The sequence below is a fragment of the Rhopilema esculentum genome, chromosome 3 (assembly GCF_057945365.1).
Source record: "Rhopilema esculentum isolate cy_ngs chromosome 3, ASM5794536v1, whole genome shotgun sequence".
NCBI classification, from domain to species: domain Eukaryota; kingdom Metazoa; phylum Cnidaria; class Scyphozoa; order Rhizostomeae; family Rhizostomatidae; genus Rhopilema; species Rhopilema esculentum.
The window spans coordinates 9,174,930-9,198,869 of NC_142817.1; the positions used below are offsets into that span (position 1 = coordinate 9,174,930).

Genomic DNA, 23,940 nt, shown 5'->3' on the forward strand with positions numbered 1-23,940 from the left:
ATAACTTTTTTAAGTGAACAATGTTATGATAAGAGTATGTTCATAAAGTTGGCAGCTAAGTGCAAATGGCGTGTTTTCCCCAACTCTTAAGCGTGTGGGCAACAAAAATTTCCCGGACCCCCTGGTGACTGATTCCTCTTTGCCCTTCCAATTTTCCAAACCTGGATACGCCATTGTTTGGCTGAGAGTCATTCGTAAGTCGTAATTAAACGAATACAGTATTCTCTCCAATAAGCGGACACCGTTGGGGCCAGAGCAAAGTTTCCGCTAATTGGAAGTGACCGCCTTTAAGTGGTGGCGCCAGGGGAGGGCTAGGGGGGCTACATCACCTCCGTCGGAAGCACCTAGCCCACCCCCCTCCGTCGGAGGAAACTTTCGGTAATTGTCGGAGCAAATTTGACAAAATAACATACGAAAACTGCATATTTTAGTCATTTTAGCCTCCCTGTCGGAAGCTCCAACCCATCTGTCAGAAGATTTCTGGCGCCACCTCTGGAAAGTTAAAAAACCAAATTGACTATATTGTGCAAACAATATTGTCCGTTAATTAGAGTGTCCGCTAATTAAGTGCCCGCTTTTTAGAAAGTTTTTATGAGACTTTCACCAGAAAACGATCGGAGAAAAAAATTTGTCCGCTAATCAGAGGTGTCCGCATTTTAGAGTGTCCGTTAATTGGAGAAAATACTGCCATCTTATGCCATTCACTTTAACCCCGACATATATGCCACAAAGGACCTAAACCACAGCATCACAAACAAGCTCCATTCATTGTGTGTGCATGTATCTACGTATCTCATCCCCTAATCTATTCTACGAGCAGCTGTGTGAAAGGTTCTTGTTAAATGATCGCGAAAACAGGGATGTAAAAACCCAGGCCCATGACAAGATAGTAAACGGGACTGATAAGAAAAAACAAAAATTAGATGAGCGTGGCATGTTTTCCACTAAATTTTCGGTCAGGCAGAAGTTCAGTAGATTTTGGAAGAACAGCAGGGCCTGTTTCCCATATGTCATTCCGCGTGTTAAATCTATTGAAAATTGACTGAGATAAAGGAAGTTGAGCATTTGAGTTTTGTTAATCGATTCCATCTATTTTATATATAAAACATATAAAAAGCTCAAATGTTATCAAAATTGTTTTTATTTTAAGAGCGATTTTTAGCAAATATTTGAGAAGTTACATAATGTTTTACTGACGTTTTACTATCTAAGGCGTTTTACTGGGTAAAGTTTAAAAATATAGCAATGGCTGCTAATGTTTATGGACAAACTTGCATAGTTTTGTTCTGTTGACATGACAAAAATTTCAAAATTCGAGTCTTTTTTTTTAAATTTCTCATCTGAAGCTGAGCATGTTCTAGCCTTGTTCTTATTTTTTGGGCAAATCGAGCCTCAGTGTTCTTATACAGTGTTTTCTTATAAAAAAAGAGTGTACTTGTTCTCAGTACTGATGTACATTTTCTTGTCTGGGCCGGTAAAATTATCCTGTTGATTCTTTATCCTTCTTATTTACAGAACATAAAAGAACCCTTAAATGCTTAATGAAGCTTTATATAGCGACTCCGAAAATAAATGAGGTAAAGTCAGGTTATCGTGTTATACAAACTTACATGTTAAAGAAAGAAACCTTTTGTATAAATATGTGGTAAAACGCATTTATGTGGCGAGAAACTCGTGTACAATGACAATGGAAAGTTTTTTTAGAAAATAGGTGTACTGATCTCTGCCAAATGGCAGGGATTTAATGGGAAAGATTCAGCCACTTTGTAACAGTCATTTTTTCTATAAGCATGCTTCTATTCAAAGAAGAATAGATGGGTATTCCGAAAAATTTCTCAGGGGAGATTTCGTCAGCTAAAGAACTGTTATTTTGTTGGATGTAGTTAACAGAAAAATCGGTGTTGCAGTATCACAAACATTAAGAGCACCTGAGCTTTAAGTTATTCTAAAAATAAGAACATCAAGCCTCGGGAAAAATTATCGGGTTCTTATAAAAAGAAGAATGTTAATCGATTTTGCACAAAAAGATGTGTTTTATAAAGCTAGGGTTATGTGGTCCAAATCCAAAGATTCTAAAAATATATTTTTCGAACTTTATTTGTAGTTGACTGTGTTCTAGCGTTATTAAAGAGGACCTCTTGTTTGATGGAGCGTCTCTTAAATCACAACCGCCATCCCCAGACTTTTCAGAAAACGGATGATAGCGCTATTTCCATAGAAATCGATTTACTGCATCAGGCAACGGTGAGGCCCTATAAGGGGTATTTGAAATATGAAATAATTGCGATTTTTAGAGAAAAAATGGAAATATTTAGGTTTTTAAGCTTTGAAATATGAAATAATATTGATTCCCAGAATGAAATATCAAAATAGCGAAATAACCGATTGTTTTATTAAATTCTATGCTATGATTATAAATTTTATTTGCAGAAGCCACACAAAACAGCGATAATTGAGCTGTTTAGATTTGAAGTGTTTCCAGAACCCCACCCAGCTATTCATAGATAGAGCGAGTAGCAAGCATATACTTCAGTTTAGTTGGAATCAAAGAATTAATAAATATAATTCCTTATTTGGAAGCAGGATGGGCCTTTTGATAATTTTGAAATATTTTATTTGTTAATTTTGAAATGTGAAATAATGTCAACCCCACTTGAAGGGCCTCAACCGTCTATATGGGCAGGGGCGAGCTGTGAATCTCTTGTGAGAACAAGTTGCCCGTAGAAACGTTGCGAACTGGCAAGAGGATCCATTTGTCAGCGTGTACTCTGTTGAAATCATTGCAAACAAGTACCCAAGTTCGTGGCTACAGGAAAATACATTATCTCTTAAAGTCGCAAAAAGAGCATGATTCTTAGCACTGCAACTAACCTTAGATGACTAGACTGTAATAGAGCTTAAATCCACGGGTAATACCAAATTTCTTGGGGTTCAAATTGATCCATTACTAAATTAGAAAGAGCAAATCAAGGCTGCTATCAATAAGATTTCACAAGGAATAGGAATGATCAAGTACTCTAACAAAATATCATTCGTTGCAAACCAATCAAAAAATGTACTCAAGCTGATCCGCACTTTGGATATTGTTGCTCTGTTTCGGGGATGTGCTGGTGACACAATTCTGAGAAAATTGCAAAAGCTACAAAATCGGGCAGCTCTTATCGTTACAAATAGTCTCTTTGATAAAACATGGCTGCCATTAATATCACAACTAGGGTGGTTAACTATCAAAGAAATGATTGACTTTGAGACAGAGTGCATAGTATATGAAGCCTTGGATTGGCTTGCACCTCCCCACCTCCCTACATGCAATGTCTCACAAATTGTCTTGCAATCAGCCCTTACGTAATACCAGTACTGACCTCAGAATCATCTGAGTAAAACCTCAAATGGGCAGCGGAGCTTTTCGTACTGTTTGGAACTAGTCAAGCTATAAACTAAAAACTGCTCCTTCGCAAGCTACTTTCAAAACCGAGGGGCAATTCACTCTTGAAAATAGCGTACGAGATTTTCCCTCAAACAAAAGGATTTCTGGGGATTTTCAGATAAAACAATAGGATTTTCATAAAAGGTGTACGAGATTTTCTTGGATTGATTTGCCCCTCGTTCAAAACTAGACGGAAAACGTTTATAAATACTGAAAGAGGTCGTTCATCTATTCAGGCATGCGTTTAACTTCCGAGTCCCTTTCTTTTTATGCACTTTTCTTTTCTTCTTTTGTACTAGATCTTCAAGATAATTTGTAATTAGGCGACTTATGTTTTCAGCAGGGCACCCTGTAAAGCAGTTATTTAAATCTACTGAATGTATTTACCCTGTCGAAATAAATCAAATTAAAATTTATTTTTGTGACGTCATCACTCCGGAACTCTGATTGAATCTCGTTGTAACGTCAGCTGCAATGCTATGAGTCAAAAACGCGCACTGTATCTGGTCGACTCCAGAAAACGTCCGTGCAGCTTAAAGCGTGAATAATGTCAAGTGCGCGCTCATATTCAACAGCTTACTTTGAAGAAAATACGGCAATTGAAATCATTGGTTTTTCAATAATTGCATGCTTTGTGATATTCTATTTGATAAAACTTCGGGCTTTAAGCCACATTTAATACAATTAAGATATGTTACATAAAATTCATACTACTATTCCTAATTTACATGATTTTACAACACCGTCTAATTTCATAATTAATTGAGATTTGATTAAAACTGATGCGTTAGAAATAAATAACGAGGCACCTATTTAAGCGGTATTAGTTTGAAAATGCAAGATTAGAAACTGTTCCTTCGCTGTTCATAATTGTGCAAAGGGATGGCATTCTAGTACAAAATCGCATTCTAGGAGCAAAACGAGGAGGGGCACCAAGTGGCAGGTTGTTTTTGATATTTCACATTTATGATGCAGACCAAAGTGGGCCACTTAATACTTAGGATCTCTATGAACTTTCTTCAGAGCGGGTCACAATGGATTTTTGCAAGGCTTGAGTTCTGTCTTGGAGCGTCAAGCTGAGCTATTGGAGCAATGTCTTAAGAATAAAAACAAATATTACTTTATAAGTTAAAATGTACCTCGGAGCTAAGAAATTGTACAGTGGGGTTACTTTCGTGATTTTAAATCTACGAATGAGTTTAAAAGAATCAATTAGCAAATAAGGCGTCGTCAAATGTTTTTCGCGTGTGAACTTTCACACAAGTTAACCAGGCACCAGTTCTCCATGGCAAATGAAATTTCTGAATCGAAATACGGAAATGAATCGAATGAAGCAATGATAAGTGTAAACCTTTCAAATCATACCCAGTAAACGAAAAACCAGGTAAATGAAAATCCAGGACGTTGAACACTTTAACTGCTTGTTTAGATGTTGTTGATGACTTTCTTCTTCTTTCCTATGATCAATGCTTTGCTCAGTAGAAGCAGTGCCTTGTGCAGTTGTTCTCTCCGCAACAGTAACTCTTCAGTGTCAACTTCCGTGCACCTTTCTGGGAACTGGATACACAGAACTTTGATTATTCGGCGCTGCAAGAAACATACAGCAATGATTATTATATTTTTTCTAAAAATCAACGGAGTCGTGGATATTCAGGGTACAGGCGGGTATTAACCAGGCCAATTTTAAACCTTAAACCTCATTACTTCCATACGAAAAAAACAACAAAGGAATCGGGATCGAATGGCTGCAATTAACCCGTAAAGAAAAAACTACATCAATTTTTCAATTTGAGTTGCTCATTTATTCTTTGATAAAATGATGTTAGCTAGTATTGAGTACAGTAAAATTTTAGATCAACCATTTGGCAAGCCTTTTTTATTTCGATATTCCATAAGCAGCAAGCGATATTTATACATGAACACATCAAGATAGGGGCCTAGTTGATGGAGGTATAGGGGGTGTGACGCGCATTTTTCATGTATTGTTAGGTGAAAGCTTCAGTTGGTGGGCAAAATCGTTAGACAACCTTTGAAAGAAAATCCCTTTATAGTCAAACTTTCCTTTCCATGGCACTTATATCCCATCCCCTTCACCAGGTCCAAAAGGTCAAAGTGCTCCACTCAGTCTTGAAGTGAATTTTGATGGTAATGGCACCTTTCTGTAGTTTTTATGGGTCAAAAGACGAGAATCTGACAAACAGATTTACAAAGTACAACACAGTGAAGACACTGAAATCAATCGAGACAGAATTTGTAGATACGGGTACGTAAGGCGTTTTTGTACTGTCTTCATTCCAATATCGCAATGTCTAAAGCGTTTATTAAAAAAAACTTGTGTTACAAGGTCATTGTTACGAGATGCCCTCGACCTCGTTCATCATTCCCTGGTCTAAACTGCTTTTAATTTCAAATAAATCAAGTCAACCTTCCTGTTGTGATTCTTAGGTTTTGCTCCTTCTCTCGCAAACACAATGTTTATCGCACCATGTTTATCACACCATTCATCTTATTACGCAAATGATTATTGTTATTGTCCAGTTTCCATCCTCAAAATGACACCTTAGTCGACATAACGATAACCGTTATGCAGCTACTTTTATGCTTATTTTCTTTATAATTGTTTCTTTGTTTTTTAGTCGTTCAATAACTTTTACAGAAAGATTAACGAGGCCTTGACTGTAATAATATCACTGATGTCTAGACGAGATTAGAAATGATACCATGATAGTTATTTTTATCTGAGCAGGGCGGCCCTCAATTGTCAAAACAGGCACCATTAAAAAATCTTATTTCCTTGGCAGCAGTGAATCATACATGTCAAAAAATTGAAAAACTATTTTAGTTATCGGATGGTCTACCGTTCCATCTCACAGATTTAGAATATATCTTTATAAAAAAATGAAAAAACGGGCAAGCGCCACTAATTGGGCAACCATTGCAGTTATGTGATCACGTTTCTGTGATGTCCTAATTCGATCCACAACTGGGTATATATATTTCTTAGTTTAGAGTTTTCGATATATGTTCGGACGTTCAACGTTTATACTCTGCAGAGCATCAGAAAAAAAATAGTGTGTTTCAAAATTTTTCCTTTTTTCGAAAATTTCTGTAATGTGAACAAGTGCTTCTAATGCCTTTACCCAAACTTACAAAGTGTATCTTATCGAGTAGCAGCCCCAAAACGAAGGTTATTCACGTTATATCGACTGTAACAGAAACTACAATTGAAAATCCCTCTAAGGCAGACTTGGTGAATTCTTGCTTTGACTTCTTACAGCTTCATCAAACCTTGGATTGTTGCATTCCTTACACCTACATATGCTCTTTGAATGAAAGAGAATTATCGCAGCCAATCTCTCAGGTCTTATCTCCTGCATCTCCGTTTAAATGCAAGTGCCCCCACTCAGGTTTTTGTTTATTTGACTCTTCACGCTCATGAAAAACAATTTTCACATTCACGAGAACAAAGTGAAAACGAATAGTTATTGTAGTTATCCTCAACGCCCCCTCCACCAAGCTGCAGACACGTAGGTAACATCGATCTCATTAAAGAATTAAGATGCCTTCGTAATAAAGAGAAAAAGTTTTAGCTATTAATCAGAAAATGTGTGATTAGAAAAGTGATTTACGCCTTGTTTAAATGATCTTTAAACATATTTGCCTTTGAAAATATGCAGCAAGACAAGTAGGGAAGAAAATGCCCCTGCATGCCAGTAGTGCAGTTGGCAAATGTTGGATTCATTTTCCAACCATTCTAACAATTTTCCGACCATCCAAAAATCAGAAAAAGATTTCTCGCTTAAAGCTGAATTCATATACTTCAGCCAAATACTAAAAATTTCCTTACATATAACAAAAGAGAAGAAACATGGCGGCAGAATGCTAAAAATAGCTTTGAGAAGAGCACACTTTTTAAACAAAGCTTTTTATGTGATATTCTTAAAAAACGTCAGAATGATGATCGAAGAAATTCTGACGATCATTAACAGACGTCTGACGTGTCAAGGAGAAAAGCAATTGTATGTCTTCAAATTTTGCCCTTTTCAAATTAATTTTAGAATAGAAAAAAAAGAAACCAATCATAGGAACCTAGGGAACAATCGGATAAAGACGGCTCAATCGCAAATATAAGAACAAACAGCTGCTTGAAAAGACTCAAGGATTCGACTTTTCGAAACCTTTACATAAATTTTTATTCCCTTTGCTTTTTTATGATATACTTGAGAAGAAGAATGAAGAATGGATGAAATATACGAACCAGGGCGACGACGTCTTGCTTCTTTGATGCATCTGAGCCATCCCGATGCCCGAAAACAGCAATTGAAACGGCTACTTTGAACAAGATCAGGATACACAGGAGCGAAAGTAGAGACGATTTGTGGAGAGTCATCTCTCTGCATAGACAATTTGTATACAAGTGTACGCAACGTAGTCAAAAGGTGTATTGTCAGTGAGTATTAATGCGATGAAGATGTAGTCAATGAAGGTGAACTCAACGAAGTGCCCTCTTGTAGTTACCACTCTCTAAAATGATTCATGCCATGTCATTGTGTACACCAGCCTCTTTTGAGAAAAACATCCGGTATCAAAACAGCTGCTCACTCAATGCAAGTCGTCCTTTTAAAAGATTTTTGTGCAATGTTCCGTAAATGAGCACTACCCCCGCACTGTGTTCACATCACGTAAAAAGGACAATTGCCGGATCGCGCTCTTTCCAGCCAGGGCACAAAATAATAAGCAGGATTTTAAGCCACAGCCCTAAAAAATTGAAGGGGGACAAGGGTATGATATTTGGGGTATGTCCTACTATTTTGTTGCTAAGGGTAAAGCATCAGAAGATGAAGTAATGATTTGGGGTGAAGCAAACAAACAGTGTTCACACGAGTAGGAATACAAAAAAAAAAAAAGAATCACAGATGGTGTTGGATCTTCTTAGATCGTTGGGTTTATCTAGCAGACTGACGACGATTTCCAATTGTGACGGGGACGGGCAACATGATGCTCAAGAGTTGGGAGGAGTTGGCAATTTACTCAGAAGGCCGGCTCAAAAGTTCTGGTTCGGGTCGCCGTTTAGTGCTGCCCTTGGCAAGGTTGACAAAATCAGGTTTGAAGTCAATAGAAAAAAGCCTAGTTTGATGCGAATGCGTGACGTCTGATGTTGAAAAATTTCCTTTTGATAAATTGCAAAAAGGCTGCTTCCAAATATGAGTGCTTATGGAGGATTTGATCCTCATCGCTTGGGAAAGAAGTTCAACACTCGCTTCACATCTAGTGATGTGATATACCTTGTGTAAATCGAAAATATATAATTTATAATTTTTGTAAAGAATTTTATTCCTTGAACTTTTCATTTTACTCATAAAGGTCCAACAGCGACTAAAAATATTGCTGTCTAGGCAGCTGGTTTATAAAAAAAAGATAAGAAATAGAAAATGAAACTGATTGAAGTTAAAGAAGAACCCTTTACAAATTGCATATATTATCACAGATCATATTAACGGCTGATGTACCTTATGTTTCTGTTTCTTGAAAAAAAATGGGCATTTGGACACACCATAATTAATTTAGTGCAGGAAAGTAGTTTTAGTAATTATTCGTTTACAATACTCATAAAGCTTGCAAAGTTTTTCTTAAAAACAAAAAAATCAATCGATAGCAAATGGATTTCTGTATTTGGTACGACAACAGATTTGCTCTTGGTACGACAACAGTTACAAATGTTGTATTTTTCAATCATTAATTTACTTTAAAAAATTTAAATCATTTATTTGAGACTATAACCTGTTACTTTATAACGAACTACCAAAGATTTGCTCTTCTTGGAATGGCTATAGCATATTATTTTTTGAGGTTATTTTGAATTCAATATAGAGGCTTCAATCATTAGTTTTTGCAATAAAAAAGAGTGGTGAGTTGGTACCAATCCGTTGGAGCATAATTTGTATTTTATGTTAATGAAATCTGCAACAAATTGCTAAATAGTCACGAATAATTGAACCAATGAATTAGCTTCGAAGTGTGCAAAAGCGGGATTTCAGATGCTTCTTGCATGCCTTTCTAATTTCAAGTAAAAATTGAGTTGGCAAGACTTCCAACACGGTATATACTTCCTTTTATAATCGTCTTAAATAGTATTTAAAAGAAAAACACAGTAATTTAGAAAGGATTAAAGCAAAATGTGCTACTTCATTTGCATGGGTGAAGATTGCGGTGTCAATTGCTCACCTAAATCTAGTCTGCCAAATGACACATTTACAGAACTTCACGTGGATGAAAGACAGATTTACGCGGGCAGTTATCTGATTTTGAGAACATCAAAACTATACTTAAGCTCATTTATAACTAATCACTACAAAACAACTGCTACAAGACTGAAAAGACGACAAGGGATGCTGTTGTGAGATTAGATCTACAACTTTTTACAATCTCTAGAACAGCAGAAAATGTGTATGGTGATGGAGAGAAATCGCCCTCGACTGATATCCGCCTTGAAAACGAATCAGTGCTGCGATTTATTTAGGAAGCTCGTATCTAAACTTTTATCATTAAATTCTCCACTCATTGAATTCTTCTTACTCCAGTAAAGTATATCAGGAGTAGATAGTTCTGTGCATAAAGATTCTAGGTGATGATGTTGAAGGATGAACATAACCCACCCAACCAACCCAAGAGAGATAAAAAAATAGATCTTTTAACTCAATGGGTGGGTCAGCTTTCGCTTTAAATCGCTTTTTGCTACAAGCCTAGCGAGCAAAATCCAATTATCCGAAATAACGTCAAAGAAATAAAGCTTACCCTGAAATTTGAAGTGAAAAACAAGGAGAGTCAGAAACCATAAAAATGGCAGGAGAAAATGAAACTTCATCGAATGGCCCATTTTCTGACGGCTAATTTCTATAAATTCTGGGAGAAGAAGCTTCAGTGGTGAGTTACATTTTGACTGTAAATATGCAAGCGAATTAGGTAAAGTTTCAAAGTAAGTAAGTAAGCGAATCCTGAACTGTTTATAATAAGTAGGTAAGCAAGTAGGGAATAATTTGCTGGTGCGTATGCGAGTGAATGATGAACAGCTTGTTGGTAAGTAGGTAAGTAGGCGAGGTACAGTTTGATTGGCTTACTGTCGAGTGACAGTGACTATGATTGGATTTGCGTAGGCCTAAATTCAACAAGTTTAAGTATTTTTCTGTTTGCACAGGTTTGAATAAGGTTGGGTCGTGGCGACAGTGAGCTGAAACACAAACAAAGATGCGTATATGTGCGCTGGACTGTGCTTTGGTGTGCGTGCCTTCAAGTGGCATCAGGAAGTTAGGCCTGCATGACTTTTGCTTGAGGTTAAGTGAGTTTAGGTGAGTATTCCTTTCCTCTTTGCAAAAAACATCAAATCAAATAACGAGGATAAGTTCAAAGTTGTTATGGTTACAGAGGTGCGCAGTAACAGGAGCATAAAATGAATTAAAACTGAATAATGAAGCAACTTAACTTTAACACAAAGAATCACTTTAGTTTTCCGGAAATAACGCCGTTAATGTTTAATAACAGTTTCAAGTATAATTTGTTTTTATCATATTAGCAACTGTAAATAATGACAGGAAATGTGAAATCTTAATATGTTTACAAACCAGTGAGATGCAGTGTGGTCCCATGAACAACAGTGATTCTTTGTTTTTGAGTCTTTAATTCTACTCAAACCCCATTTCAGAATGAAAATAAAATTCAAGCATGACAACAGCAGCGTCATTAAATGCGTTTTGTGTTGCGTTTTGTGTTGCGTTTTGTGTTGCGTTTTGTGTTGCGTTTTGTGTTGCGTTTTGTGTTGCGTTTTGTGCCAGTTACAAAGTTCAAAATATTTCTGAACGGGTCATCTGCTGTTATTACCGGGCCGAATTTAAAAGCAGTGTTGCAGCATTTAACGAATACTGACAGCCTAGATTGTACAGGTTTTTTCACATAGCAAAACACAAGGCTAGGAGACTAGACAGCCTCCAGCTGAGTTGTATATCAGATGTTAAGATATTGTGCACATTTTTGAAACAAAATCTTGCTACGTTAATCAAAGTGATGTCTATAAAACCTGCAGAATGTCCAAACGACAAAGACGTAATCAATTATCCATTTTCAAATTCAAAATTGCATTACATTTTTATCCCCTTCCTCACTACTTGCGCGGAAAAAAAACTTTTGTGGGAAGGAAATTTAATCCACGAAACTTCCTGAAGTACAAAAGTCAATTTTTGCGAAATATTGAGGAACTTTGCTATTGATGTTTTTGAAAACTTGGATGACGAATGATTTTTTAACGACTTTTATCGTTCTTTTCATTGTTATGTTGGCATTAAGTCGGATAAAAATAGAAAGAAACCTCAGTTTAATAGAAGTGTTTCTCGCACAAAATTCATGATTTTTCATAAAGCGCAAAAGTTTATTCTCGTGAAAGATCCTTTTTGCTTCTTTGGTAAATTCCAAAGGTTCCCGCTTTTCTCAATTCGCGAAACTTTCTTTCCGCGAAACTTTCTTCCCTTAATGTATGTAACAACGTCATCAGGCTCTATAGAATTAGAGCACGTGACTTTTTTTTAGCGAGTTGATCAATATGCAGATGATATAAACATGTATACTCGTAACCAATGTAATTTTGTGACTTAGTATTGATAAACAAATGCAAAAATTAAAATACAACTCAAAATTACATACTTGTTGTCCCAATTGCAAATTTAAAAAAAATTGTTTTGTATCAACCGCAGTCTGGGATTCAGATAGCTTGAAGTATATATCTGTAGAATGAGAGATTGAAAAGTCAGAAATCAAATAAAAACGTATACAGTTTCAAATGAAAGTTCAGGAAAGTTAGTTTCAACAAAAGCTAATTAGATCGAATTGACCCAAAGCTATTGTGAATGAAATCCCTCCATCACTTTTATTTTGTTCAGGGTTCTATATTTGTTGAAGGTGATTTACGTTTCCTGTGTACACCTTTCACTACAGTCAATGCATTCCCAGAAAACCATGCAAAACTGCCAACCTAACATATTCCATTTCTTTTCTGAAACTTACAATTGACCGATGCCAGAAAAGTGAGAAAAAAGCTGAGAAAAGTGGCTGAACAATTCCTTGTGAACACAAAAGCGCAAACATAATTTTGTTACAACTACAGTAGGTGTCCTTCCCCAAAAAAGAAACTCCCCAGAAAACTTCAAGAAAGCAACTTAAAAAGATTTTAAATGAAAATAATAATGCTTTGTTATGTAATAAGCTGCCTGTTTGCAATAAGTCTCCCAATTATCACTTCTATTTTAAACTTTTTTCTGCAAGCAATTTCTACAGTTTTTTTGCTTGACATTTCACTATTTCAATTTTTCTCTTATCATTTGCTTCGTCAAAATATTTTTACTTTTTGAAGACAAATACTCTTTAATTAATATGATAAATCAAATTTTAGCTTTTCGCATCTTCGATAATGCTAAGAATATATAACAACCATACCACAGGCTGAGAAACAAATTTTATGTCTGTCCAAAAATAAAGAATGATTCTCTGACAAGCTGAAAACAAGTTGTGTCTGTTCAGAATGGCCCTGTTTCAACTTGGCCTCTTCAGTGTTATTACAAATAGATGATCACTACTTGTTTGGAAAGAAGATACAAAATCTGCCTGTTTTAGTAGTTAAAAAGTATGAGCATCAAACTCACTTACTTTTAAACATGCCTACTAACAATAACAGAGTGATGACTCACTTACAAGAAGAATTTTGCTTGCATGTCTCTCTTACAAGTAGTCAGCAATAGATACCTTACAGTTTGAATGCCAAAACTTTGTGCCAAAGAGGGATACCAATTTGAGAGGGGCTCAGTATCTCCTTTAGAGTGGAAGGCTCTAACAATAACAACAACAACAAAAACAGCAGGATTCATGACTCAATTAGAGAGGGAGGGCTTATTAGAAATTTGAAATAAAAATGTTTTAAAATGCCCTTGTCTGCATTTTTTGCTATAAAAATGTCATACAAATGTTCCCAAGAAACTTTTCTAGCAGCTTTGAAAGTTTGATTAATAAATTATAATGTCCTTATCTTCATCAGAATCACCAGGATAAATTGATAACCCTGGGACTGACTTCTAAGACACACAATTAAGTCTGCATGGGCTGTATTTGATGGATATGATCTTATCATAAGAGACCCACTAAATCGCATGTTTTTGTCTGACATCAAAGGCTAAAGAGGGGGGGGGGGCTTATTTCAAGTTTTTGCTTGATAAGGAGGGGTGCTTAATAGGTATGGGACTTAATAGAGGAAGGGAATTAATAGAGAGGGGTCTTAATAGAGGGGGCTTAATAGAGATTCTGCAGTATTTCATCTCTACATCCAAAGTGTAAGATTGGCAAAGCTACAACCCCATTTCTTGATCCAGGTGGAAAAACATGGTATAATTTTGGCTACACATAGCTGCAAGCAGGGTCTTTGCTAGCTATTGTACTCAAGGGGTACTCAGTTCCGATTTGTCGGCCTTAGAGGTAAGGCCTCTGACCTGTGAACAAATATGCTTGAGTTAATATATACATTTTTTGTAGTTAGTAATATTGAGGAAAGGGCAGGGAGCCTATAGTGATGCCCAAGCATGGGAAAAAAAGGGGTTAGGAATTGGGGAGGTAAAGATTTGGCTTGTCAATTTTGGCTTTGAATAAAGACAGTTTATAAGAGTCTGGGAAGAAGGAAGAGGGTAGAGCGTTTAAAAGTTTACGAGATCTAGGAAGGAAGGATGAGTTGTGTGACCGAGTTTGTGAATTTGGCAGAGACTTGAAAAGAGTAAGCACTACAAGAGTTTCCAGAGGGAACCAGGGATCATATCACTGATATCCTGTGAGCAATGAGAGATCGATCACACAGAAAATGAGAAATAGGTTGAAAAGGCTTTGTGAGGTTGCAGTTGTGAATGAAATGGCTTTGGATATGGATGGCTTTGGATTGGATTTTGTTTAGGAGGAACAGGTAAGACTTTAGAGCAATCCTTCCCCGAATATGAGAACAAAACTATAAGAAAATATATTGAAAGACAAATGGACAGATCTGGAACTTATAATTTGTTAATAGTTGTCATGGTGAGAAAAATGTTTGTGCCCTAGAGAACCAGAGCTTTTGAGATGGTTTTTTAGCAATAGAAGAAATGTCTATATCAGTCTAATATGTGCCTAAGTATATACAATTTCATAAATAAATTTGCAACATAATTTGCATGGTGGGTTAGGTAAGAGAGCAAGAAACTGCCACATATTTTTGTCCATCAAAAGAATAGCTGAAAGCAGACACAAGATTTCCAGTCTCTGATATTTGCTTCTGACTCATAGCAAGCTTGAAAGGGGTTTTTCCAATAATAATAGACAACTATTGATTGGCAAGCTGAAAGCGTGTTGTGCATTGTATAAACAAATATATTTTATTCACTGAAAATTAAAAAAACTGCATTGCAAATAAGTTTATTTAACTAAAATCAACAATTTTGTAGTTGTTTCCAGAGTTGTTGTCCCAAAACTCAATGCCATCTACTTTGTACCAAATTGCAAAATGCATTTCAATCTTATCATTTGGAAATGTCAAATTAAATCCGAATTTGTCTCGCTTGGTACCATCTGCTGATGAGACATAATAGGCTGGAGACTCTAAAAATGTTTTCCACTGATCAAAAGTATATCTAATCATAACAGTTTTCTCGAAGGCCAAATTGTTCACAATAACAAAACCACTGACGGTTCTGCCATTCAGTCTTGTATCAGCTAAACAAACGTTTGTCTGTTTAACTTTTGCTTCAACCTCTTCTGGTTGTACCTTGTCATAGCATGCAGACAGGCAGTCATTCTCATTGCTTAGAGTACGGATGATACGAACTCGTCTGGCAAGCAATGTTGTCGATCCTTTAAGTTTCTTGAATTTAGTTTCGTTTTCACCTACGTCGTCATTCTCGGTGTTGTGAGTTCTTGTTTCTAATGGAACTTCGTTTAAGAAAACTTTTCTCAGCGCATCGAGATCGTCGTAACTGGGAACAAATGTCTTTATGTTTACAAGATCTTCACCCTCAGCAAAATGCACATACTTCTTATCTGAAAGTGGGCTTGTTGGAGCACTCCTCGCCATTGCAAACGACAAAGAGACGGTTTCCTCAAATATCCTTGTCTTGTTCCTTGACATTATTGAGTTTAAGATGAACAGGCGAATAGATTAAAAAATAAACTACCAAAACTAGGTCCATGGACTTCTACAAGCAGCTGAAAACGCCGAATAATCGAGAACATTTGGGAACGAAGCCAGCTGAAGGCAGCGAAATGAAAAGTAAATAATGGCCTAAATCAAGTCATATTCCATTTGTCCTCAACTATGGCCAAATCCTCGAATAATTGGTGAAAGAATTGCTTACGTAGCGTTCGTGCACTTATTCACGCAAATTCCATATCTCATAAAAGTTCAGCGAATAAAATAAACTTTACTGCAGTCCACAACACAAGACAATGTCAAACAGCCAACCAAAACAACAACTGAAGTGAACACGTGACCATTCCTTTAACAAGGTCATAAGTGAAGGTCAGAAATAGAGGGCAGACATCTAATAAAATTAAAATAGTGAGGTTCTAAATTGAACAATCGATTCTTGACAGCGAGGATTCATTGCTATTAGAACAACCTTTGAAAAATCAACATCATAATTCCACCAAGCGTTCTGCATCGTTCCACATGAATGTTTGGGCAACACCTTGAACACACCAGGCCTTATTTTGAGGAAATTTTATCACTGCACAATCAGGGTAGTTTGATAAAAAGATTACCTCTAGAGGTAGGCTGTGCAAAGTGCGTGTCAGAGGCACGCATGTAATAACCGGGGCTCTGGGGGAGCTGTAAGCCCCTCAATGGGTCCAGGGGGCAGAGCCCCCGGAAACTCATGAGATTTTGCCATCTCTGAGGCCTTGAAATGGCTTAAGATCCTGAAAATTCTCTTTCTGTACGATGATATAGAAGCACAAGAAATACACATATAGCCAACCCACTAGCAGAATATCCCTGAGTAACCAACCCACTAGCAGAATATTCCTGAGTAACCAACCCACTAGCAGAAAATTACACTCAGCAAAGTGCTCTCACGTGCCGCTAAATTTGATTGAATGTTTTTAATACCATCATGACTCTTCTTTATCCCTTCCGCATGAAGCGAATACTGCCTCAATCAAGTCCATATTAAGTATTTTGAAGCAGTGACATCGAAGAAAGGAAGAGAAAAGACGCAGAAAATGATATGAGAAAACGTTTTTAAAACATAGTAACTGTGAACTATTATACACCAGAAACTGTTGATTTGTTTGCTTCGCTTTGCATATTATTACCGTTATGTTCTGTTTGTTTATTTTTTGTTACTTTTTGTCGTACAATGCCAATGGTCACCCTTTCTTTCCCCAACGTCTGTCACTAGAGTTTTGGCATGACTACTCTCCTCCCAAAGTTTTTCTAAAAATCAATAATCGATGTTTTCTGAAAATCCTCGAATGGTCTATTCTGAGCGGTATAGTAATTTGTTAATTTTTAGTCTGGGAGATGCATTTTTAGCCATTCTAATAGGCTTAATTCCAAAAAAAATTCTCATCTAAGACAATTGATGATACAAGAGATCGACCGATTACACTTTTAACACGTCGTACGTTCATTTTTACCCTGGGTACCAGACTCACTTTAAATAAAATAAGAGACAGAGTGAGTATGTACCCAAGGTAGCTCATTTTATGCAATTTGTTTTGTTTTCGTCAGTAAGAAATACGTTTGAAAATAACTTTTATTCGGAACAATCTGATGGAAATTTCGGCTAAACTGTACGTAATTGAAATTAAATATACAATTCACAAGCAGTTTTGAATTTGGTCATAAATTGTTTGATTGATTATTTAGTACTGGCTGATTTCTTATAAGCTATGTTCAAATTTTGCAAAAAGGGCACAGAGAGGTTATATAGGCCTCTGGGGGTAAAAAGGGAAAATGCAGATCATAATTTTTGGAAATTACGCCCCTTAGATTAGCTGAAAATACCTTTTTAGAACGATTTCTCGGAGTAATTTCGACACATTAAACTGTTGTCAATTATCCGAAGCAAGCCCAAATTTTCCGACCACATCGCTGATTGGGCGGCCCGAGCCCCCCCAAACCCCCATAATTTCTGCCACTGCAAACAACAGTGCCCCAAAATATTCTATCCTTCCTAGAGAACCGTCTAATAAAAAAATAAAAATAATGATAATTGGTTTTTAGTGCTTACTTGTCGTTTTCAAAGACACATTCCAGTGTTTCGTAAGGAGCATTTGCATGGATACCTGAATAAAAGTTCGAGATGGATGCAAGTGCCATATTTACTCGATTAAACACTCACTCGAACAAGGGCTCCTTCGAAAAGCGCCTCCCTCAAATAGCCTCAGTACCTAATTTAAAGGTATTTTCCAAGAATATAAAAAATCTATGTGGGTCTGACCACGCCCCAATTGCTGTGGATTTGAAGTCGATCAACCGATCGTACCAGTTCTGAGAGACATTGTTATGCAGCCATTCGATGCATCATTCATCTTCTGCATATCGGTATTGACGACAAAACCAAGCTCTTCTGAATGGCTTCCATCATGTAAATACCTGACGTTGTTTAGATCTTCCTGAAAGTCCTGGACTATTCCATTAGCATTCACGTGCTTCATCATCAGGTACCATCTTCTATCAGAAGGTTGGCTACCATGACCCTCCAACTATCCCAAAATCTGAGTTTTGGTTTGTTGTCATGGTCATAGATAAAACGTGCTTACTTTGCTCAAAGGAATTTCACGGGGTTGCCAAGACCAGGCACTGAGGGTGCCCCCCCTTTTGGCACCATTTCATGCTACAAACATATGCCCACCAGTTCTTTGGTATATTGCGTTGTTTGCATTGCCTATCTAGCTATCGATTGACGCACCACCCTCTATTAATAATGGTTGTAACAAACCTTTCAAACGGTCTGCAATGCAAGCAGCGGTGTGTATGCAAATGCAAATGCTCATCCATGTGTGTTTTCCTCATTGCTCCTCCAGCGCTTGTAGATTTGGCAGCATAGGACCACCCCTGTTTATATTTATGTCATTTGATAACATCTGGATAATTTTAATTTGCTCTTCTTTTGCTGTCAGCGTTTTCAAAACACGGTTCTTTGTCTATCTTGTCTCTTCTTCTTTTACGTGTCCCATCTTTATTAGTGCCAGCCTCTACCAAGCCTTCATTACTACCCAAACCTTCATTTTTTCTTTTTCTATAAATTCAGTGTATGCCGCTAGTTCTGGTTGTTTGAGTTCAGGTCATGTTGTTATTCGCTTTCCGACAACCTTCTTCTTGTTGTCATTCTTCTTCTATTCTCAACCACTCAGCATCGCTTGGGTTGGGCTAGTATTAATTTAAAGCACGACTACATAAAATAATTTTGCGATGCTTCTCTCTGCTTATCTGAACTAATGAAACAGATGAATCTCCAGTAACAATTTTACATATGGTTTATGTCTCATTCTCTAAGAAAAATGGATGAAAAAGCACAAATTGAGATACCAGTGTAATACTGTGTTGAATTGTTAGTTATGAAAGCAGCTTCAAAGATGAACTCTTGTCAAGCTTTATATGGGTAGCTTCATGTATTCATCGCGTAGAAGAAGTAGACGAAGCCTCTGGCAAATTGTCAGTTTCTAGGGGAAGCAAGAGGAAACCGGCAATATTTAGGTGCGATCTATTTGACTTTGATTCTTACGGCTAGAAAGAGCTATTATACTTTTTCATTTCTCCCACTAATTTTGCTTTTCTCAGATCATTATTTAAAATTTCAAGGCCACTATTAGTGGGGAAAACACGCTTAGAATAGGGCAATGGCTGAATAAATAATAGCCACAGGACGTTTAATCGAGAGAATAAGGTATATCACCAGGAGTCGGTCTTCTCTACTGTTCTGTGACATCTGTTTCTCAGTATAACTCCCGTAAAAAACAATTCAATAAATATGCTTATCCTTGCTTTTAAAAACCGAATCAAGTTGGAGATAGCACAAAACATTGCATACTGAATCACTTCTTGTCCGACACTTTTTTAAGAGCATAAACGTCAGATAATGCCCGAAAGTGGGTAGATAATTCATATCCAGGTGTCGTTTTATTCAATCGACAAATCGTTGACTAGTGCGTACATACCGAGCTTCAGATCGCCACGAAAATTAATAAACAATTGAACCTTTTTGGTCGGAGGAAAGCAATTCTTTTCAATGGAAGAAAGCATGACCCGAGTACTTTAGACCACGCGAAGTTTCACTGTGGAAAATAGTCATCATGTGGAAAATAGTTAGCTAGGGCCCTTTTTTATTCTTGCTTCAGTATGCTATGAGTTCATTATTGCGCTTCTCCAAATTTAAAAAAAATTAAATCATGAGCAAAATTTGTGTGAAACATCTACCTTTCAAGGCCGAAAATGACCCGGTCATGCCTATTAATATTCAAGCCTTGAGAACCTAAATTGTCATCTTGAAAGTTACTTTAACGTACGTCAAGAAACAATTTTTTTTAACAAGCAAACAATTCACGACGAACGAGAACAAAAATTTTGACGGAGGACGCAACTGATGGCAAAAACAAAAGCCAAGGAATTTATTCCAGCTTCAATAATAATCTTTTCAAGGAACAAACTGTTGAATACTCTTCAGCAAAGGCAGCCAGTAGTCTCATTGGGTTATCCAAATACGTTTTAGGCACCAAATTGATGGAAAATTAATGCGTGTTTGCTACATTGGATGATGTTATAAATGTACTTGCCAGTATTTGAAGTCTGCTACTTGAATTTCTCCTTTGCAGCAGCTTCTAAGATTTGATGCAGCAGTGGCGACTCTATATCTGCATTGATGATAATCAGTTCCATAAAAGTTTGGATAAAATGAGGAACACTGTTCTAACTGCATGATTGCAAACATGAAAGAGATTAAAGACAGTCAATGCAAATTTCCAAGTTGAAGTATCACTGCATTGTCATTGGTCTTTTAAATTGTCATTGCTTATATTAATGTTTTACCAATTACCCTAGTTGACTATAAAATGTCCCTCACTTGGTATACTTTTAAAACAAAATTCACCTAGCTTTAGGAATTGCTGCTTGATTCCATTCAAATGTAGCAAAGTGAAGAAACACAATAAATCAACTGGGGTATGTGGTTCCAATTGAATACAACCAACTTATTCCTTGGATCTCAAACTGCTATTTAGCAATTTCTACTATTGCTATTTTCTATTCTTCCCAAACGTTGGTCATCATTAAAAAGTCATTCTGTAATTCACCTTACTCTTTGTTTAATATTCAATTAGAAATATTGTCAGAAATACCACACTCAATGCAAAGTCTTAAGGCTGAAATACCCAAATATTCTATACATCTGTTTTTTCATCAGTTTAACTGAAGGAGCGCATGTTTACACGATCAGTCAAAATTCTTCAGTTTTGCGATGGATATCAACACAGAACGTGCTGCAGCTGCAATTATTATTGCCACAATTTCAAAACGAAAGAGGAAAAGAAAACAGAGGTCCACATGGGTAAAACCATGGCTACAAAAACGTTTGCAATTTGGAATGTATGATTGTATAAACTCACTGCACAGTCTAAGAGTTTTTGAAAGAGACTTTATGGAATGTGCAATTTATTGCCATTGGGGTAAACTTCTAGTGCTTCATCTCTTTTGTCACCTTGCCAAACATTGTACCTGGGACCGCATACCCTTAAAGTTTCCTTGCTTATTCCAACTTATATGTCACACCCAGTTAGAGTCAAAATTTGGTTAACTAATAAAAATAATAAAATAACTAAAGGCAGGATCTGAACCAAGAAAAAAATCAGCTTACAGGCATCACAGGAGTAGCACCATACGCTTATGTCTGCATAACTGATTGCTACTGGATGACTGGTTTCCTGATTATGGACTACCATATGCTCATTCACGTATCTGCTACAAAATACGGAGCCACATGAAAGGCAAAGCCAGTTCTCTCCCTTTGCATCGCATTTGTTACATTTTTCATTTGGGTCAACGCCAACTTTCTGGTCCCCAGCTACAACAGACTGTTATCGAATCCATTAGTTATAAACATGGATAAACACAAAAAATCAACTGATATAACATGCACTGAAATTAGATAAAGAACATGTTGAAAAACAGATTTTCATTTGCAATTACAAGAAGGGTTCAGATCAAACCTTGTAACCAAGATCATCTTCACAGCCTTGATACCTACAGTTACATGAAGAGTTTAAAAAAGAATATTTTTGCAGATTTAACGAAAACACAAATTGGAGTTTCTCAATTTACAGTTTATTTCTCCCAATACAGCTTCCTCAAGAATTACTAATTTGCATCCTTGCATTTTAGAGTTCATGTCAGTAATTTTTTTGCATGCCATTTACTCATGACATGAGTATTTGGAAATATTTTAAGATTCATTCATGTAAATTTTATTGAGTTTTGCAAAGAAAATGCATCCTCAAGAACGATGAAATCATTTTCATGTCAGAAATATATCAAAGCCAAAAAGATTTCAATAAAAAAGCCAAAATGAAGAGAAGAAAACACCCATGATTGACAATTATTTTATTACCAAACCAATGCAAGGTTATGTTGATTCATCCTATTTTTAAGCTCTTGAATGAATGATATTCTTTATCTTCTCTAAATATTTGGATACATCCATGCCAATCTCAAAATTCAATCTTGCCACACTCTACACCATCATACATGATATCAGGTGTGGTACTTGCTGCTATGCTCTTTCAGCACACCTATACTGCAGCCAAGACTCATTTTAAAATTCTACTTTTTCAACACTACAAATTTCTAAAAGTGCGTAAATTCAGGCGCACAGTAGCAAATTGTTAAAATGAACCGCGCAAGAAACAAAGTTTCCAGTTTGGTGTTTGGTACTAGACATTTTAAAAGGAAAATGTCTTGGGTGTTGCACGCTCTTGCAGTCTGCCGTTGCCCAAGTAAATAGAAATTTAAATATATTGATGAAAGAGTTATATCAGCCATACCGCTACGTGAGGACAATCTTTTTTCGGAGTTACGTAAAATCCTTTCCCCCCAGAACTTTCTGAACTTGCAGACGCTTCCGCCATGTTGATTGTGTTCCTAGCAGCCTCCAAATGAAGTGACTATGGACTTGCCTCATACTGAACCAGCGTTGAGAAAAGCGTGTGACGGATGTGGAACATTCAGAAAAAAATAAAATCCGTAGAAATGCCGTAGAGTGGAGAATATGAAACATGTTGTACAGCAGTGGAGTGGATAAACCTAGCAGCGTAGGATGGAAATATCTATGCAAACTAATCAAGGCCTCTCCCTAATAATCTATGGAGTAAAATGTATCTTTTCTTAATCTTGAACATGATCGCAATGATACCAGCTACGAGTTGTTCTGTGAATTTATCACAAAAAGAAAGAGAGGATACCCACATCCGTGTGACTGCCCAAATAATGGGTCTTTTCCAGTGGCTATCGGGGAAATTTTCTTTTGAAAACAATAACATAACAAGCGTCTGTACAATAAACGGAGATGCAAGGTGATAAACTCATTTTTTTTATAAGAAACAGGATATAGGAAACGGTAGGCTCAATTTTTCGAAAGTTAAGAAACAACCCTACCCAAAAGAAAAAAGCTAAGAGACTTTTGTAATTTGCAATTTTAATTTTCCGAGTTCGAAAGAGTCTTGACATTGAACATCCTCAGTAAATTGCACACTCCCATTAGTAAGTTCCCATTTAAAAATTTATTTTGACTTCAAATTGACATTCATGAAGATCAATGAGCTTCACTGTTTACTGATCTCAACAGAGTTAGTTATACTAGGAAAACAAAATTCCACGATCACTTTGTTAGTTTATCTCTGAATGTGAGTAAACTATTTACTTTACCTTGGGAGCACGTTTTAAAAATTCATTACCTAGGAAGTTTAAGAAACACGTGAGAAACTTTTGATAGCAAAATGGTCAGAAAATTTATTTTATTTTCTAATAAAGAAATACGTGTAGTTTAGATGTTTCATAGTTTATACCTTCTTGACTGGTTTTAATGTCATCTGCAGCTTTTTTTCCACACCACACTATTTTGCAGTTTTCCTTTCTCCAAGTAGAAAATGTGATGAATTGGCTTTAATTTATCCATCAGATTGTATCTGGTATCTCGATAACATTTTAATCTCGATATCACCAATACCGTTTATGCCAGCAGAAATATTATGTTTTCATGACTTTGTGTAAAGTTTATTCTTAACTTTAAGAATTTACTTTTTTGTAATCATTGGCTTATGTCAACTTTTTTTGTTGTTTCGTAAATAAAGAGATTGAATATCTCAGTGATGGTGCAATTTGTTTGTGATATGAATGACCTGTTTTCATTCTAGTTCCAATGAAAGTATGAATCCAAGGGCCGGACTAATATTCTTTGGCAAGACAAGGCCTC

General features: G+C 36.5%; 2 protein-coding genes across 5 annotated transcripts; both read right to left on the bottom strand.

Moving 5' to 3' along the window:
- Window positions 1-10: 10 nt before the first annotated feature.
- On the bottom strand, window positions 11-22,660 carry LOC135692526 (NAD-dependent deacetylase sir2A-like). 4 transcript variants are annotated; one of them, XR_016144499.1, is made up of 5 exons: window positions 22,514-22,660; window positions 21,331-21,547; window positions 20,255-20,332; window positions 12,119-12,198; window positions 74-5,014 (listed from the first exon to the last, which is right to left on the bottom strand). XR_016144499.1 is itself a non-coding variant. In XM_089112026.1 (4 exons), exons 1-3 carry the CDS (start codon window positions 22,595-22,597, stop codon window positions 20,271-20,273), a joined length of 363 nt encoding a protein of 120 aa, XP_088968152.1. In that variant the 5' UTR covers window positions 22,598-22,660; the 3' UTR covers window positions 10,766-12,198; window positions 20,255-20,270. The 4 variants fall into 4 exon arrangements, 3 of the variants coding, with proteins under 3 accessions (XP_088968160.1, XP_088968152.1, XP_088968156.1); XM_089112026.1 differs by lacking the exon at window positions 74-5,014 and having other exon boundaries at window positions 10,766-12,198; XM_089112030.1 differs by lacking the exons at window positions 74-5,014; window positions 12,119-12,198 and adding an exon at window positions 19,010-19,144.
- On the bottom strand, window positions 14,813-15,954 carry LOC135692522 (protein phosphatase 1 regulatory subunit 3B-like). Its single transcript, XM_065210678.2, has one exon. The coding sequence runs from the start codon at window positions 15,603-15,605 to the stop codon at window positions 14,901-14,903; it is 705 nt and encodes a 234-aa protein (XP_065066750.1). The 5' UTR covers window positions 15,606-15,954; the 3' UTR covers window positions 14,813-14,900.
- Window positions 22,661-23,940: the final 1,280 nt, after the last annotated feature.

What these genes read in the sequence shown, in the direction of transcription:
- LOC135692522 (XM_065210678.2), bottom strand. Translation starts at nt 15,605, where the DNA reads ATGTCAAGGAACAAGACAAGGATATTTGAGGAAACCGTCTCTTTGTCG.
- LOC135692526 (XM_089112026.1), bottom strand. Translation starts at nt 22,597, where the DNA reads ATGGCGGAAGCGTCTGCAAGTTCAGAAAGTTCTGGGGGGAAAGGATTT. An exon ending in AAGATTGTCCTCACGTAGCG is followed by an intron (nt 21,548 to 22,513) that starts GTATGGCTGATA and finishes ATTCGATAACAG; the next exon opens with TCTGTTGTAGCTGGGGACCA. An exon ending in GTGCTACTCCTGTGATGCCT is followed by an intron (nt 20,333 to 21,330) that starts GTAAGCTGATTT and finishes TCATCAATGCAG; the next exon opens with ATATAGAGTCGCCACTGCTG.